General features: G+C 42.7%; 2 protein-coding genes across 2 annotated transcripts in view; one reads left to right on the top strand and one right to left on the bottom strand.

Moving 5' to 3' along the window:
- syn3 (synapsin III) overlaps nt 1-18,904 on the bottom strand; it is a 96,882-nt gene that overhangs the window by 38,703 nt on the left and 39,275 nt on the right. Inside the window, exons 4-5 of the mRNA XM_084573595.1 lie at nt 18,570-18,726; nt 17,010-17,099 (exon numbers count right to left, since the gene is read on the bottom strand). Coding sequence (XP_084429721.1) covers nt 17,010-17,099; nt 18,570-18,726 — 247 coding nt within the window. The remainder of the gene's footprint in view (nt 1-17,009; nt 17,100-18,569; nt 18,727-18,904) is intronic.
- On the top strand, nt 501-16,906 carry LOC311508688 (metalloproteinase inhibitor 3). The gene is made up of 5 exons (XM_084573596.1): nt 501-793; nt 8,146-8,228; nt 10,134-10,245; nt 11,720-11,841; nt 14,067-16,906. The coding sequence occupies exons 1-5, from the start codon at nt 664-666 to the stop codon at nt 14,262-14,264; spliced, it is 645 nt and encodes a 214-aa protein (XP_084429722.1). The 5' UTR covers nt 501-663; the 3' UTR covers nt 14,265-16,906.

Below are 18,904 nucleotides of genomic sequence, written 5' to 3' on the forward strand. Positions count from 1 at the left end.
CATCAGCTGGTCAATTACCAAATCAAAGAGATCAGACTGTGTTGATCTATCCATCTATCTATCTATCTATCTATCTATCTATCTATCTATATGTCTGTCTGTCTGTCAAATTGGGAAATGTAGTCAGTCAACTGAATCAAATATCAGTAAAATAAACATTACAATATAAACATAACATTATTAGAATAAATATGCATTCATATTTCATTATTAGATATTTCCCACAAACTTAATATGATTAATAATGTTTCAAAATATTCCATCCCTTTTTGTTTGTTCTACCCAGGACCAAATATGAACTTTTTTTTTTTTAACAGGAAAAACACTGCAGACTGGGAACCAAGAAGTTCCACTGTGTCACTGCTTGATGCCATCGCCGGCCTCTGATTGGCCGCCGCGGCCGCGAGCTGGAGGAGCGGGAGGGGGGGCGTGACCATCTCCCCGGCGCGCGCGACTATATGTACGGCCGTGCGCCTCTCTCCGGGATCAGGGGGAGCGCTCAAGCGAAAAGAGAAGCAGCGGCGACCAGAAGCAGCGCGACTTGGACGTTACACACTCTCGCTCTCGCAGCCCGCCGCGACAGTCACTGCAGCAGCCAGCCGGTGTCAGAAGCGCCTCCAGTCGGACTCCGTACGGTGTATTACAGCGGGAAAGTTTGGAGAAATGCAGCCAGTGTACCAGCACCTGATCAGCCTGCTGTTTGTCTTCAGCAGCCTGCAGGTCAACCAGCTGACGGAGGGCTGTTCGTGCGCCCTGACGCACCCGCAAGACGCCTACTGCAGCTCCGACATAGGTACGTAAGCCAATATATGGACCCTGATGGAAATCGCTATATATATTTTTTATTTTTTTATATATATATATTGTTTTACATGCCGCAGCTAGAACAGACGTAGATTTAAAAACCTTGCCTGTCAGTTAGTGTAATAGAGGAAAGACCTGCTGTTATTTTACAGCATGATTTCAACTAAACCTCTATTTTGAGAGCGGAGGAAACACAGTATCCTGAGGTAGCCTCTGTGGAGACACTTTTAATGAACAGCTTTCATTTTCTGCTTCTAGTTTGTATCATTTTTTTTAAACACTATTAGAATAGCATACAAGTGTCAAGTGTCCTCTTATAAATAACTAATTCTGGGATTTTTTTCCCCCAGTTATAGACACCAAGTGGTTTCTTAAAGTTGCGGCTCATTCTCTAAGTCAGGAGTCCTCTGGGTATTTCATTCCCAGACTGTTCCAAACTGATGAACGGCCTCCTGCACATGAGCTTGATCACCTGATCTCACTCCAACCTGAACCTGTTCAAACATCGCAAATAGCAAAGCAAAGTGGTGCAGCTCATTACTATGATTTTTTTTTTTTATGATTGTTTCCTCACTCGCTGGTTTAATTAGCTCAGCAGGTCAAAATATTGCCCTGTGCTGATTCCGTAAAGATATGTGTGGCGGCAAATTAGGCTTGGCCTCTGTGTTCTGTCAGAAAGTTCACATCTGGCTAAAAGGGTGTTTTTCTGTGTTTCGGGGGAAATGTGGTGCAAATGGACACCAGCTCATAAATGAGACCCCACGGCCAGCTCGCACGTTTCAAATCCTGATTATTTATCCGCACGCTTTGGTATTTCTGTGTTCTGGGGCCAAATGCGCCTGGCCTCTGGTTCACCAGCAGCAGCCGAGGGGGCGGGGGGCTTTACGTGGCTTGTTTTACTACCTGGTTATGCTTTTTCTGACTCCCTAAAATAATAGGAATTTGGGACCTGGCTTAGCCTGGAACGCCGGTCCTACCTGCCCGGCCTCTGCTTTTTTTTTGGATAACACTGGTAACGACCTGAGGGAGCGAGGGTGTTCGGGAGGTTGCAGGTGGTATGGGGTGAAGAAAGTTTTAAATTCAGTGAGAGAAGGAGCACATTTTGAATAAAAAAAAGGCTTGTTTTGAATGCGAAATTGTCACGAGGCACTCTGAAACACTGACACATAATCAAACAGTAATCTCTCAGTCCAAACTGAGCACACAGGCGCTGCAGCCATGTGTGTAGCCCATGTGTTCGCTCTAATGCTTAGTGTCAACTAACTTACTGGTTTCTGCAGCAACGCCCATATACACACAAACACACACAAGCTCTGATGTCACTTTGAATGATATTATTGCAGTTACTACTAGCCACCAGTAGGGGCTGATTGTGAAAGATTATGCATTACTTGTGAATCTTTTAAAACAATTTTATACCCAAATAAAATATTTTTAAGTAATATCTGAAGAGTAACTTGCAGGCACTAACCTTAAGAAACACTTTTGGGAAATACACTTATTTGCTTTTTGTTGAGCATAGATGAGAAGACTTTAACAAATGGACTTTCTCCATTTGTTAGACATGTAGTTAAGATGGTCTAAGTTTTACACTTCAAGGTTTGTGCAAGAAAGATGTGTGTTTAATTGAAGGCTCTATAGATGTTGCTTTTTTGTTGGCTTTTGCCACTTTTGAACATAGGCAGACAAGCAGATTCCTGTCTTTCCAGACCTTATGCTAAGCTAAGCTAAGCTAAGCTAAGCTAACTGTTGTCGTTATTAGATTCATACTGATAATGATGCTTTGGTAGAGTGTCTTAGAGGGACTTAGACTAAAGGTCCATGTTCTGCCTTTTGAGGATCCCACCTTTATAAAAGAACATGCTTATGAAATAAGGTACTGACCAGACTGCCCCCCTTGTGTCTCTTGCTCTTTGGCAACCCCTAATCAGCCAGCAGCATCCTCAGCCAAGTGACCCGCTTGGAGTGAGTTAAAATGCCACTTCCACAAACACTCATGCGATGCCTTCAGATCTTCAGATAGCTCATGGTGTTGGTTCCCGCTGAGACTTGCCAGTGTAGGATCTGGGACTGACTTCAATGGGGGCGGTGATCAGTTGTGAGCTCCACAAATCCCATTTCCAAGGTCCCGGCTTAGCTTGAAGTGTGCTTTGAATGCTTGCTGTCCCGCTTACATCCTACACTCTGAGGGAAACACTTCTGAAACTCTAGTTGGGTGCACAGCTAGTATCACTGAATAATGTGGGTCAAGTTTAGACATACTGCTCATCCAGTAAAAGTTTTGGGATGCTTAGCGGGACTGCTGTAAGTTCAAACTTTCAGATCTGCACAACCATATTGGATGCTCAACAAACTTCCCATTCTGGCCTGAATTGCACGAGCTCTCAGGTTTGATGCGCAGCAAACATATTGGCCTTTGTCAAAAAAAAACATATGATCCTCATATCCACATCCGTTCTTTAACACTTAGAAGACCCCATGCTTCTGCTCTGGATGCACAACCTAGTTAAAACGCGGCAACGTGGAAAACAAAAAAGGTACGAGGTTTAAATGCTAATGCGACGAGGGAGAAACCCTGTAATTCTCACTGTCGACATCAAAGGCAATATGCCTGAAATCTTCACAATTTAAGACCCGCAGTGGAGTTCAAAGAGTTGTGCTCTTGTTTTCTTGGCCCTGACCCATAATCACCCACAGGCACTCCACTGGATGAATCACAATTAGGTTAAAGGGTTGGAAATTGGGTTATTGGAGTCTGCCTCTCTTTACTTGACAAAATTTAAACTGAAATATTGAAGAGAATGAAGCTACTGTAAGAACAACACTCCGGCCAGGTAGACTCAGTTTTGATGGAGTTGGACACATGCTGTCAGTTCTCCCTGCTACATACCTGAGCACCGGGCAACGGCCTGGCTGCTGTCTTATGCACAGAACTAGTTGGCTACTATTGAGCAGCTGGGTTAAAGAAGCAGCCCATTCACCAGGGGAAATGAGCAGTGCTTGTTTTTCCAGAGCCCTCCCAAAGCAAGATTAGAGGCCCGGCAGTAAGCTTTGACCCTGAAATTTAATATTGCTCTGTAGCAACGCTTGTTCCCAAGTGCTCGGGGTGACAGGAGCAAACCTTTACATGCTTGTACCGTGAACTGGGTTAGTTGCTGGGGATTAGCGTGATATGTGTTTACGTTCAGTTTGTGATTGGGGATAAGGCCACTGAGAGCACCAGATCCCGCCCGGCTGTGGGTATTTTGTTACGCACAGAGAAGCTTTGTACAACAAGTGCAGCATAGTGGGGTAAGAGTGATGCACGGCTTGAAGGTTTGCGACGGCGTTCTCCTGGTACCAATACGTCCTCCTCCTCCTGAGTTATGTAGCATGCAGTGAAATCGCAACTCCCTCTGGCAGCCATTCCCCCCTTCCTCATCTGCAGGTCAACAGGTGAGCAAAGCCAGGGCTTCTGTTATGAGATGCATTATGTAAGCTTGGCTCAGATAGCCGCAGTTTTCCCCAAAGTGATTGAAAGTACGATGAGATGCTAAAGGGTCTGGATTCCGTACAAGCTTGGGATGTTAGTCCCTTGAGCCAGGCGTATCAAATCTCCAGCCCACCCCTCCCTCCTCTAATGACCACACAGCCACCCAGGGGTTCACTGTTTCAAACAGGAGGCCTGCAAGGGGGCGATATGTGTCTAATAAACCACAAATCAATGACTTATTTGTTCAGTGTTCAAAGAGCAAATTGTGTAATTTGCGACCTTTATTAACTACACAATTGAGTCAGCTAGACAATCCAGGCAAGATCCAACTCTTCATGTGAACTGCGAACGATAAGAAAGGCAAACGAGTTCAATGCAAAGCGGGGCCAAGTTAGCGACGATGCTCAGATAAAACACCCCGGGTTTTTGGTTGTCAGACGTTCTCTTTGATCTCAAGACAGGTCTTCATTGTGAAGCACTATAACTTAATTACTCTGGCCAAAGCCTACTCTAAGGCACCCATTTTAGCTTAGACGGCTAGCATTTTTGAGGTCTGCTAGCTTGACACAAACTATTTAAAATGAGTAGTCGGTTAAAGGTTCCCATGGCTTGATCCAACGGAAGCCTTTAGGGAATCATTTGTGAAACTTGTTGGAAAGCCAAGTTAAAATGTGTGTAATAAGGCAAAGCAGTTCCAGAGATTTCAAAGCCTCCTCCTGTTAGTGCACACAGATTAGATTCATCTTGTATGATTCACTGATATGCAACTATTTCATCTTATAATTCATCCAATATCACAGGCCAAGTGAAATTGAATTCATAAGCAGTTCAGTGCACTCAACAGTTTTACTACTACACCTTTTCTTGGGCTGCTGATCTGTTGCCTATGTTAACTGGTCAGCTAATGTTAGCTAACAATTGCTAGATTTTTGAGTCAGGTTGCTGACTTTACTTTAAATGTTCCTGCACCTGACTCAAAAAAACAAGCACCTGATGCTTCCTAAGCGCCCATTGCATTCCGTCAACCTGCGAGTGGACACGCTTTGTGTACACCAGCGTTTTCCATCTGACATGCAGCTCTATATCGGGGATTCAATTTCAGTGTTTATTTTTGAGTGTGGTAGTGCGTCGTCTTGAGAATTCCTCTCCCCTCCCACTCGCCTCCTCGAGCTTGGACAACTTTCCGCACGCTCAAAATCACTGTCATCCGCTCCGCGCCTCGCTTTCTTCCCCTGCCACGCACACAAAATGAGTAAGCTCATTCTCGTCTTGCCTGCCGTTTGCCACACTGTACGTAGGCTGAACCGAATTACATGCTCACCTTAAGATTTAGCGTTTGCATTCGCGCTTGTGTAATCCCCTGCTTTAGGCAAGAGATACGGAGTGAAAAATGGATTTGCTTCTTCACTTTCATTTGTTTTTTTCTCAGACCCTGGTTACCTCTCTTATCATCAAAAGCCTCCCACTCTTAAAAATGTGTGTCAGATCCTCTGCAGAAGATGAATCCTTTTGCATCACAGCCCTAGACTATATTTCCTCATGTTTAGCACAGTAAGGGGAAGAGAGTCTCTTACATTACAAGATATTTCAGCTTGAATATGCCAATTACTATGTCACCAAATGCATCATGGATAACGTATCATCTGTAATGTAAATATAGGGGTTACAGTACTACCTATACAGAAAAAAAAACATGAGCTCTACACATTTAAAGCTCGAAATTAGGGTATATACCCTTACAAGGAAACAAAGGAAACCACCTATAGGTCCCTTAGGTACCTTACCTTAGTTTAAAGGTGGAATAAACTCAAGAAACAAGACTTTGACTTGCTTGCACAGTACGTCCATGGTTTCTGGTTGTATCGGGGTGATGAGAGATCACATGCACGAAACTGGGTTAAATAAACACTCGTAATGTAGACTTTTTGACGTAGGCGGGCAGCCCTCGCGGTCGAACGTAAATATAACTTCTGAATGTGGAGGAGGTCACGAGGTCACAGCGGGGCAACGGCACAAATCCTCAGTCTCTGGAGCAGCTGAGGCCCTTCACACATTCCTCCGGGTGATGGCACCATCACCGGCCAATTAGTGGCTGCCGTCCAACAAGCGGGGTCCTATCTGGATGTACTTGTGACCCTTCAAACATGAGCGTTTGTTTCTCTTGAGGGTTGGTTCCGTGGTCGGGGCAGAGTAGGAAACCAGGATTTGGGGTGACACTTGAAAAAATAACGACAGCCTTTAACCGAGGCACAAGTATCCTGTTATATCCGCACATTCCTCTGTAATTGTGCTCCGGTTCTGCCGTAGTCGCAGCGGCGGACGTCTGTCAAACAGCATTTGGGTGCGATTAGAGGAGGTCGATCATGTAATAGCTTGGGTTCATATTAAAGGAGCTGACAGATTAATGGATCAAATGTTCTGCGGCAGGTTATTGCAAAAGGTCGGAAGGGCGGGGGGGTCTTTAAGTTGATCCTGAAAGGACTGAACTGACACACGTTAGCTTTGGTTGCGTGCTTATTTGTGAAGCTGTGAGTAATAACCCAGTGCTGGAGGCAGTGTGCCACTTCACAATCACTTAGAAAGCGTTTGCTTTGTACAGTAGTTCTGGTGCATTTTGAATGGATTGCTGAAGGTGAAAAGTAATATTTAATTTGAGGCTTTTACAAAAATATCTGTAGTTGTAGACTCTTACAGTAAGATTGCTCCTTGATGTGTTGAAGTATCCTTTACTTCTAGTACATTCAGGAAAGATTAGAAACCTTCCTCAAATAGACCAAAATAAAGAAGACCAAACAGAGTACTCTGTGTTTCTTCTGGTAAGCTCCTGGGTGACCATGTTTCTTTAATCAGCTCATGCCAGCTCAAAATAAGATTTATGAGGTTATTCAAATAAACTCTGGGTTCAACTCGGGGACTTTATGTCCAAAATAAATTTGTGGTCCCCACTTTTGGGTGGCCACGCTAACTGCTTCCTGTTTGAGTCGTATTTTTGTATGCCTGATATCCATCGGCCTCCAAGTAAGACAGCTAGACAAATACAGACCTAACAGAAGATGCCACATGCTTCATTTCTTTCTCTAGTTGAAAAGAATGAAACCCTGCTCTTTTTTTTTTAACCTTTCTGGCTTCAGTGTGAGCCCCTAAAGAATGTGGGAAGGAAATTCCACCGGGAGAAGATAACAAACATTGCCAGTGTTAGTTGTGTCTGCAGCCAGTGGGCTCTGTGCAGCAGGTGAACTTCACAGAACTTATGCAGGGCCCGCAGCTTTGGTTAGGCGCAATCCGGCATCACTCCCTGTTCCTGGCTTTTCACAATAAGCTCCCTTGCTCAAACACGAGTGAAAGCAAAGTAATCATAGTCGCTGTTGAGCGTTTTTCACCTCGCAGACGTTTACATGAGGGTCCTGCACTCAGATAGGATCTTTTTAAAGCCCTGAGGCCAATATAGACAAAGGGCTGTTCAAACAGAAGTGGCACACAAACATGATCAGCCAGAAACAGTTTGGAATCATGTTTTCCTATGTTGATCTGATTATTAAATCTGGACAAGGTACATCCTACAGTAGATTCGTGCCATTTACTAAATGCTTTTCTTATACATGGATGAAGCCTCTTTTAGGCTCTTCCCCTAATTTCTGTTTCAAACTCCAAAGTCCTTGTGTTTTTCCCATTGGTCCTCTTTGGCAAACAGTGCAGCAATGCAGAAAATCGGATAAACGGATTAACTGTTGTGCCAACCTGGTTCTGCGATGGTATTTATCAGGGGCTGGCTAATGCCTCCTACTGGCCGAGGCGGTGTGCCATTTGATGGATTGGAAAGGAAAGGCTCAAAACCTGTAAGCTAAAAGAAATGTCTCCTCTCTTCACAGTGATCCGGGCTAAAGTGGTGGGCAAGAAGCTCCTGAGAGATGGACCTTTCGGAACGATGCGCTACACTGTCAAGCAAATGAAGGTGAGAGCATCAGTCCTCTGCTTCAGTGCGAAGGAGCCACTGAATCTCTTTCAGCTTTGTAGAACCATTAGGAAATTTTGTTCTAACACACGTTTCTTTCAAATGATTTGACGAGTAGACCGACACCAGTTTCATGTCTGTCAGTTAAATATGATTCCGGAGCCTGTACAGTTAGCTTAGCTTAGCCCAGACCCTGGAATAAGGGCAGAAGAGCTAGCCTAGCTTGCTAGTTTGAAAAATCTTGTCAACACCAGAAAAAGTCATGAACTAACATAAAAAAATGTTCAGTCTGTCTAATAAGATAAGCTGCATAATGCTGTGTAATACATGCAACTGTATTACAGCTTCATATTTAGCTTGCAGAGCTTAGCTTAGCAACTGGCTAAAAGCATGGGGAAACAGCTAGCCTACAAACTCTGACACTGAGTAACTGACATGTGCAGTATCTCTTAAAAACACAACTTCTTATTAGTACAGTGTGTTAATTCATGAACCAGGCTAACTATTTCCAACTACTTCGGGTCTCTAGCCAAGCTAAGGTTGTGAGAACACCACTGCTTGGTAACTGTTGACAACCAGGAGTCAGCAAGGCTAACAGTTAGCAAGCTAAACACCTCTGTAACTCAATGAAAGGATGAGGCCACTGGGAATATCATTGTAAAGATTCAAAGAAACCACAAGCATGACCTCATTTGAAGGCAGCATTGGTTCTTGGAGACGTTCCACTACTTATCCAAAAGGCTTCTTCAGTTGAAACTCAAGCACCAAAAAGAAGGCCAGCTTCCTTCAACTGCAGTGCTAAGCTAAGCTATGCTAATCACCTCCAGGTTCTAGCGCCATGTTTTATTAAAGAGATTCATATCAATCGTCTCATACATCTGTGAGTGACTGTTATCCCAAATTTTTGGCCATTATTCAGTTAAATATTGCATTGTTGCTGGAAGAATGAACAAGTAGCTGCAAATATGAGTGAGTGGCTTTTTTTTTAGTTGGGTATAAATATAACCAGCTGCTGTGTAATAGCTGAAAAGCAGTTTGGGATACTTAGCCTGAAAGCCCGTTTTTCACTTCCTCTATGTTCTTGCATAATGCTGCATATTTCTGACAGATGCTGACATCGGCCTGCTGCTCAGACAGGAGCCAGGCCAGAGGATTAGTGGGCTTACAGGCATTACAGCTCAACCGAACTCCTCGCTACGAGTGTAAACATTTCAGCAGAGTCATGCACTGCGTCTGTACAATTCTAGCTTCTAACAAAAGCATTAAGTGGCCTCTTGTTGGTGAAGCATAGCCATCATCACTGTACGGATTATCCCCAGGAATTAGATGTGACCTTTGTGCCTCTTGGGTTATTTATTTGTATTACAGCCTGCTGGTTTATACAGCAAACAGTGGTTTTCCTTTATGAAGAATACAATTCCACCCCCAAATTTCAACAAATCCTATGAGACCAATGCCTTTGGCTTTCCCAAAGCTCCACAGTTTCTGGCTTAAGTAACAGTGTGTTCTGCTTTTCTGGGAGCGATGCATCTAAACAGGGATTTCCTGTTGTTCCCAGACAAATAAATTACACGGAAAAGAACGCAGTAGTTCTCAGAGCAAATACTAACCTCGGCCTCTGCATACCTGAGCTGAATGGTAGGAACTGAGCTCCAGCATGAAAATTAAAGCACATTACACAATATATAACCACGTTATCTCAGATTTAGTTAAAGGTAGAGCCTAATACTCCTTCTCCCTCAAGGCATTTCAGAAGAAATGTCATCTGATAAAGCCAGCGTACTGTTTCTATTCCACATTATTCATATAGAGAGGTCAAGTAAGGTATGCAGCGCCAGGGAGAGCGGTACAACACTGTGTTATTTTTGTCGGCTGTACTCAGACGGTCGATCTCTTGTCTTACAGATGTACAAAGGATTCGAGAAAGTTCAGCACGTGCAACACATTTACACAGATGCCTCTGAGAGTTTGTGCGGCGTCAAGTTTGACATCAACAAGTACCAGTACCTGATCACAGGTGAGCTTTCTGACTTGGGTTTAACTGTATATCCTTGAATGTATAATGTACTTTACTTGGTACTAACATCTAAAAGTACCTGTACACCTTACAGTGTCTAAGATGTAACTATACCTGAAATCTAAGAGAACTTGAAAGCATTAGCTTTCTCCTGCCAGCAGAAGCTACCACCATTTCAAGTTAGCTTGACCCAAGGTATTCCCCCACTTCTCTCCTTTCCAAGGACATTTTTTATTTGTCTTGTGACACAAACTTTCCCACTATTTATAACCAACCAGCAGGACCTCTAAAAAAAAAAAAAGAAGAAAACTGTGCACTCATTTCCATCAGCTTCTGAGCCCTGAAACGGCAGTTTTCTCTCTCACACAACTTGTAATTAACAGCCAGCAGGAAGCAACTGGTGTTTTCCAGCAAAAGCATTTTATGGATTGCTATTTCCAACAGAGGCGCAGTTTACTTTGGAGCCTGCAGTGCTCGGTGTATGTAACTGTCGCTAAGTCCCGACCTGTAAATACTGTAACTACAGCGCACGGTGCAAGCCAACAGGCCGGCGTTGCCAGGCAGCGATGGCTATGTTTACCCAGACCGGGCACAAGTGACATCACCAGTGTCTTTCGCCGGCTCTCAGGGCATCTATAATAAGTCCTGCATATGATCGCGGCTGCATTACGAGCAATTTAAACAGAGAGGCTACCAAATGAGCTGCTTGACTCTCCTTTGATCGAGCCTCGAGTGCTCTGGCCCTGATTAGTATTTTAGGAGCATGTCACACACTCAACACGGTGTAATAAGCCTGCAAGTGACTCCAGTAATCCTGGTCCGGGGACGCCGGCCAAGCGGGAGGTCGGGGGGTTCGAAGACGAGCATATTTGCGAGCTGTTACATTCCCATGTGATGACAAGACCGCGAAGGAGACATGCGGTGACAACTTGTGACGTTCCTGTCCACCACGCTGCACCGGCCTCAGGAGTCGGTCAGCTGCAAATGGTTCAATACTAAAAATAGGCGTCTGCTGACCTTCGGATACGCGGAAATAGCGGTGTTGGTTTAATGTACGAGATTGTCTTACTATAGATAAACAAGTTGGACTGCTTGAGTGGTTTACAGTGTGTCTTGTGTTACATGGGGAGGATTATGAAATAAAATGAAATAGCATGTGTGCATTCATGATACTTAATGGATAAAGTAAGTAAATATGCTTAATGAGGATGCCACAAGGATCAAATGACTGCAAATGAGCTGGAAATTACTGGAGTTATTAGCTTATTAGCTTGAGGCCTTGGAAAATACTACAATTTTGGGGCTGCTATCAGTGCTAGCATTTTCCATCAATTTCATAAGATTAGTTTTACTATAGTGCCTAAAAAATATGCCAAAGGAATGCACCAAGTCCACCAACTTATTTCAAAGGAGAAAAAAAAAACACTTTACTTGGCTTTTAGCGCTAATCCCCTCCACTCTTTTGCATCCACAGGTCGAGTGTACGATGGCAAGGTTTACACTGGGCTGTGCAACTTCAATGAGCGGTGGGAGCGCCTCTCATTGGCCCAGAAGAAAGGCATCAACCACCGCTACCAGCTGGGCTGCAACTGCAGGGTGAGTGGGAACAAAGTACCTCTGCCCAACAAGGACAAAAACCATGAGAGAAGAGGAGGCAGGAGGAGGATCACGAGAAGGAAGTGCTGAAAGTAAACATGAAACTGCTGGTGTGCTGCTTCTTTTAAGTCCAGTAGAGTGCTTATTAACATTCAACTGTGTGTCGAGGGTCACATCAATTCAGGCTCATTAATACTACTGTTTGACTTCCACACACCAACAAATAGAGGGATTATTTTTATTAAAACGGAAATATGAGGTCACTTTCTGAGCCTCATTTCCACTATTATACATCATGGATATTCAGCTGAGACAGAAATGCAGAAAAAAACAAGTTTTACTGCGATCACTGGGAATTATTAAGTAACACACTTGGAATCGGCTCAAGTTTGCCTCATTCCCAGTTTTATGTGAAGCAAACATGTAGCCTGCCGCTGTGCAGCTGCTGACCCGCCTCATAAATGTCCTACTGTACACCAGTGTCCCGGACATCTGCTAACACCATTGGCCCCTATCAGTGTAAGTGGATTAGCAGAGAGACCTATTTCTTCCCGATGCGGGGCCCGCGCCCGTAAACTGTGTCGAGAGCGCACATGGCAGCAGCCCAGAGGCATCCAGAGAAGGCAATCGATCAAGTGAGGCTTCAGAATGAGAGTCTGTAAGCACAAGAAGGCGTAAACATCATCACACATATTAAACACACTCCGCATTCCTTCACAAAGGATGATTTACTGCGGTGGAAAGCAGGAAGCGTATCGTAGCCGCTAGAAAATTATTCTCCACAGATCATTAAAACCACTCAAACCAGGAAGTTATGTCGAACATCTCTGAACCGTGGAGGACAGACTCTCCAGTCTTGAATAACAAAAACAGACAAAATGGGAAATGTGCCCTCTAATGTGCTAATTGAATTTGCTGGCGCATTCACATCCAGATAAGTGTAGCCCTTTGCAGCCGATGACTCAGTTGCGCTGTCACTAAACGCGGCGTTTCCGTTCATCACCTCTCCGAGCAGTTATGTGAATCTTCCTGTCAGTTCACGCCGGATATTCATCCGTGATGCTGCTTTTTGTGTGAGCACCTGGAGCAGTGACGCACGGAGGAGGCTGAGCAAAACCTAATTGAACTTCGCCGCTTCAGGAAGACGGCTGAAGTTCATTTAACATTTCACGGCACAAAGCGTGCGAATGCCAGGGTACGCTTACTGGTTTTGCGCTTAGTTATTTAAAAAGCTCCCTTTTTTTTTAACCCCACCTGATCAATAATATGCTGCAGTAAATGACTGAAAGCGAAAGCTGAAGAGCACTAGAGCAAAGATGAGATTGCACATTTTAGAAGTTTTACCAAGCGCATGCTCCGGCTTTTCAAATCATGTTACAGTCATTTCTTTTCTTTGATGATCAGCGCTCTTTTCTCTTGTATATTTTTCCATATGATAATGACTCATTAAACTAATTCAACTTTTGCCTTTTGCACAAACTTCTTATGATGTAGACTCACTGTTACCAAAGCTGCCAATTACATTAGTCTTCAGGCTTGAGTGTGCTTATTTGTTTTACATGACAAAACTGATACCACCCTCACATCTGTATGCTAAACATGTAAATCGAACCAGAAGGTTAACTTTATTTAAGCAATGGTAAGCATGATAGCTAATCTATGCTGGCATTACCAGACTCCGTTCTTATCAGAATATGAGTCTGGTAACACACTATTTGGATTATGTTGCGTCAACCGATACAAAGACAAAAATACCTTGGCATGCAGTTGAATAGTCCCACATCCATCTGGAAAATGCTCTGTAGCTTGCTGTGAATGTAGCATTACAGTACGGATAAAGCCCATCTCGAACAATTCGATCCTTGACACGGATGGAGTGACTCCAGACCAACTTTTCCCTACACAATTTTGTCAGGGGAAGTTTGTGCTGGCTACCCAGCTTTAGCTAATTTGCTGATAGCTAATTGCTATTTCCCCCTGTTCACAAGCACTGTGCTAGCTAAGCTAAGTACTTGCTGGTTCTAGCTACAGACCTGCGAGTGGTATCAAATGTCTCATCTCGGCAAGAAAGCTACTACTTCCTAAAATCTTTATGGTATTGTATCATATTAGAGGCAAATGTTAAGATTATATGGAAGAACAGTGAGTCTACACTAGATCTTGCTAATACACAGTGTGTTTGCTGCTTCATGGCTACATCTTTAGTTTCGCTTCTGTCTCTGTAGATTAAGCCCTGCCACTACCTGCCCTGCTTTGTGACCTCAAAGAACGAGTGCCTATGGACGGACATGCTCTCCCACTTCGGCTATCCCGGCTACCAGTCCCGGCACTACGCCTGCATCCAGCAGAAGGAGGGCTACTGCAGCTGGTACCGAGGCATGACCACCCGCGATAAAACCACCATCAATGCCACCGACCCCTGAACCCAAACGCACTCTGCCCAAAACCTACTACCACCTCCCCAGCTCCCGTCCCGTCCCTGATTTCCACTTTTAGAGTATTAAAAGACTCTTAAAGCTCTGGATGATCGCCCTCTTTAAAGGGGCAAAAAAAGAGAAAAGAGCAAATCCATTACAGTGCCTGTTCGTAGCACTTCTAATAGAAAACAATACCTTTTTTTGTTGTACAGATCACCCAATAACTATGTAATGTATTTCCCACTCTACAATCAAACACACTCCTGTACTGAGCTGTCCCTTCAAGGTTCAATGATGCTTAAAAGGTGACAAAGACGGAAAAGGCCAATAAGAAGTATAAAACCTTGATCAACCTTTACTGGGATCTTCAAAATTCTTTTTTTACAGTGTTGGTATCACAGGCCTTAATTAGCAACGTGCAGTTAGCTTACTGCTAACCTAAAGTCATGGAATATTAAGGCAGTCCATCTATGAAAACGAAAGGACTCTTAAAGCCAAAAGATTGAAAGTAGCAAATGAAATTAAATCAGTGAAAAACAACATAGCCACAATAATACAATGTAACTTTGAGCTGTTGTATCGTTTCTACTGAGCAGCGTATGCTAGCAGCAATACAGAAAACAACCAATAATCCTTTCAACACAAGTTTAGTGCCAATATGTGAGGTGAGATCTGATCTGATCTGAAAATTGTACCTCTTATTAGCTTCAAAAAACCCTCTTAAAATGGTATTGTTTCACAGTGAAGTGTATATTGATTATGGTCACAGTTTTTTACTGTAACGTGTCTTTATGATGATATGATAAGTAGTAGCTCTGCTTTCCTGAATGCTCAGTTTTGCAGTTGCACCACAGACGCCACCCTTTCTGTTGTGCACTGACGAATATCAGAGAAATTCTTAAAAATAAATGAATAAATGAAAAATCATTGCAGTGCCAACGCAGGGAAGAGCTCATTTCTTGCAGAGATGGTGATATTTTATTTTTTGCTGTATATAACATAAGCTACAGAAATGAACTATCAACTCAGCTGAAACCTCTGTCATACATTTATTTATATGTTTATTGGATTACTCTGTAACCATGTGGTATATGTGCAGAAAAGAAGAAAAAAATATATATAATAGGCCAAAATATAGTGAAAACCATTGCTGCATGTTAGACCATCCAGAATGAAGGACCAGTATTTGAGGATTAAATATTATGGTACTTTTTTTTAATTTTTTAAATCATAGTTCCATCGACTGGTACTCTTCACCAATCCAATAAAAGTACAGTACAAGCAGAGGTTTCAGAGAATGACATATTTTGTTAAGTGTATATTCAATCTTTTGTATTTAACTATTTGAAATGGATATTATATATATAAATGAAAGTAACAATATTGTCACTAAATTCATTCTTCTTCACCTGTTCCCATCAAGGGTTTCTCTTATTTTTATTTCCCTTCAGTCCATTCCAGTAACAAACACAGACTAGCCTCAAAGGGAGTAACAGCCTCTTCGTCACTTACGCTAAAAGAGTACAATAAAAACTGTTGTTCAAAGCTAAAATGGGAAATTAAGTATTAAAAAAAAAGAATCCAGCATTTTCAGAAACATATTTATTTGCCTTCTTATTTAGGGTCAGATGAGAAAACTGACACAATTTCCCATGTCTGTGTACTAAATATGAAGCTAGCAGTCATTTAGCTTAGCTTACGTATGTTACGCTAGCTTTGTATACAACATGTTAAACTAACATAACATACCACACAGTAAACCGCTGGCCTGCTTGCTAGCATATTTAAAGCTCACTAATTATCACTTTGTTCTTAAAAAGTGTCAACAAATGTTGAGATGTTTGGTTTGAAATATACCGTGTTAATTAGTGCCCTTCTGAAGTTGTGCATTTTCTTTCATACCGTTGGAAAAAGCTAAGCTAGCTGTTCCAAGTTATGCTAAGCCAGGCTAACAATCTAATGGCTTCAGCTTCGTATTTTATGGATATGGTCTAAAACGAACAAAAGGTTAACAAGTGCATTTCAAACAAAGTGTATTAAGACTGTCTTTAAAAGTAATCAGCTTTAATTCAAATATGTTAAAATAATCTGTATTTTCACTCTTTTTTTTTTTACCTATGAAAACATTTGGACCATATTTTATACATCTGCTTAAGTCAGATCAAATTGGAAGAGGAAAAGAGTGATTGATTTGTCAAATTAAACAGACTGATTCAAAATATTGTAAAAGTATGTGAATAAGTTATATTAACTATGTCATTAAGCAACTGAAGCACTTTTAGAAAATACCCCTCAATCAATTAAAAATGTTCCTTTTTGACTGGACTTCTGAATAGTATACAGTTTGTCAAAGCATCTGTTATCTGTCCTCGTATGTGGTGACGAGGCTCTTCTTCCAGCTGTGGCGTGTCATTATTTCTGTGGTTCATGTTTGTGTAAATATATTGTCTGCTTAACACAGAAAAACTCAGTCAAGATTGATCCTTAAAAAGAATATATCCAATCAAGGAAGTTGTGTACAGTGTGTGTGCAAACACTGATTCCTGAATTGTGTGGGTGGGAGGGGTGTTTCCTCGTAGGGGTTATAGAAATGTTTGACTTAATTTCTGTGTTTTATATTTTTATAATAAACTTTTAATGAAAAACTGGCCATATGGAGGCTTTGGTGGTCTTTTTGTGTGTACTTAAGAGCATTTCTTCTCTCATTCTCTGCCGTGTTTAAATAAGGAATAATATCTACGAGGCACTCACCATCTGCGTGTGGTTGGGATAGAAGGTTTGTTCATTCAGGGGGAATTTCTCAGGGCCGAGGGAGTGGTAGAGCTTAATCATCTGAGAAAACTGCAAGCAGAAATAAACAAGACAGTCCGGAGTCATTATTTAGGCAGCAGGGGACGTGAGAGGTTAAAGAGAAGCTTTTAAAAGCTCCACCTGTGTTCATAGAATGATATTTAGAATGAATTTTGCGTGATGGATCATCTGGAACTTAACATCTGGGACTGGGATGGCATTTTTTGTCCGACCTTTTCATATACTTGGTCAAGTACAGTTAAACCCTTCTCTAATCTCTGGATCCAGATATCTGAGTTTGACTATGTAGAATCTGTAGGAAAGGGACAAGACTTTGGTGTTGGGACTTTCTGGTTTCTGTCTGTAGTCTGAGTAATATTTACAAATCATGTATGAGAAGGCTTTAGTAGCATGCACTTAAACATTCCAAATGAGCAAAGGAGATAGAACACTGCCATATCCTGTCAGCAAGCAAGCTAACACGTCACATTTGTCTAATAAATACCTAAACACAGTTGTTGTCACAGGGCTTTTAAACTGTCATCTCTCAACTCAATACTCCTGTCTCTAGTCTATAGTCTATAAACCATGACCTGGACAAATAGTCTTGGCCTGGTTATCCGTTATGTGTCATCCAGATATCCTACGCTGGCAGCCCCAAAACATATGGAATAATCCATTTGCAAATCCTTATACTCACAATTAATTCCGTAAGTGTGAGATTTTCTTTCTGGTGGACCTACTTGTTGGATTCAGCATGAGTGTGAGGTTACCTTGGTCCTAGCTCTCTGCTAGGCTGGCCCTTGGAATACCTCTTTGACACATGTCTGTGCAACATGGCAGCTACTTAATAAAACCTTGACTCTGGGGCACTGACAAAAAACATCATTTGCTGTGGACTGTCCCTGTGGCAAATTTTAAGGTTATCAACCTGCTAGGTTCTGGGAGATCTTGGATGGTGAGGTTCAAGTCACTTTAGAGTAATGATAAATTAGGGCCAGACTGTAATCTCTCAACCAATTTCTGCAGGTATTGCCCAAAGGATGAAGCCAGATGACTTCAGTATAACATCACCATGGTGTTGAAATGTGTTTTAATTTCCTTTCTGGTGCACCTACTTGTAGCGTTCATCAGTGATTTACAAAGTGTGAGGTAGTTAAGTTTTCTACATTCTGGGGCATTCTCTGCTAGACTGGCTCTGGGAACACCTCATTGTCAAATGTCTTGATTCTGAGGCACTGACTGTGGAAACTAACCACAAAACAGATCCAGTAAGGTGAGGTGCATCCCAGACAACTCATGCAGAGCCAAGCATGCTTTTCACTGCTGTTTTGTAGCTTCCCTCAGAGCAGGTTGACTAATAATGTGCGGTGTTAGAGGCCGCCTGCTCCGCCGGCTCCAGACGCAGGTGTTACAGCTCCATTTAATAGCCCAAATAAATCAGTCGGGGGCAGCTGCCGAGGGATGGACACCCTTGTGCGGCTTAAAGTAGAGCAAAGGGAGCTGTTAACGTCCGCTTACCACCCAAGGTTTGCTGCAGAAGTTGTACACGGAGAAGAGAGAGTTGATGCTGGGGACGCCGCCGAAATGCAGGCCGATCACGAGGTTCCTGAAGTCCTCACCGGGAATCATGCTGTAGGCATGCTGGCGGATCAGGACGAAGTCCGGCTTGAAAGACCTGCAGCAACACGGACATGGGGAAGTAAACGTTCAAACTGTCAATGTTGGCAAGTTCTAAGGTTCTCAACCTGCTAGGTTCTGGGAGACTGTTAAGATCTTGAATAGTGAAATACATGATAATTTAGAGTGACAACAAAATACAACCAGCGTCTAATATCTCAACCAATCTTTACAGA

This window comes from Chelon labrosus (genome assembly GCF_963514085.1).
Source record: "Chelon labrosus genome assembly, chromosome: 23".
Classification (NCBI taxonomy): Eukaryota; Metazoa; Chordata; class Actinopteri; order Mugiliformes; family Mugilidae; genus Chelon; species Chelon labrosus.

Excerpts from the sequence above, each read along its gene's own strand:
- LOC311508688 (XM_084573596.1), top strand. The coding sequence starts at position 664 with ATGCAGCCAGTGTACCAGCACCTGATCAGCCTGCTGTTTGTCTTCAGC. Across the intron at positions 8,229-10,133 it reads ACACTGTCAAGCAAATGAAG|ATGTACAAAGGATTCGAGAA; the intron begins GTGAGAGCATCA and ends CTTGTCTTACAG. Across the intron at positions 10,246-11,719 it reads GTACCAGTACCTGATCACAG|GTCGAGTGTACGATGGCAAG; the intron begins GTGAGCTTTCTG and ends TTGCATCCACAG.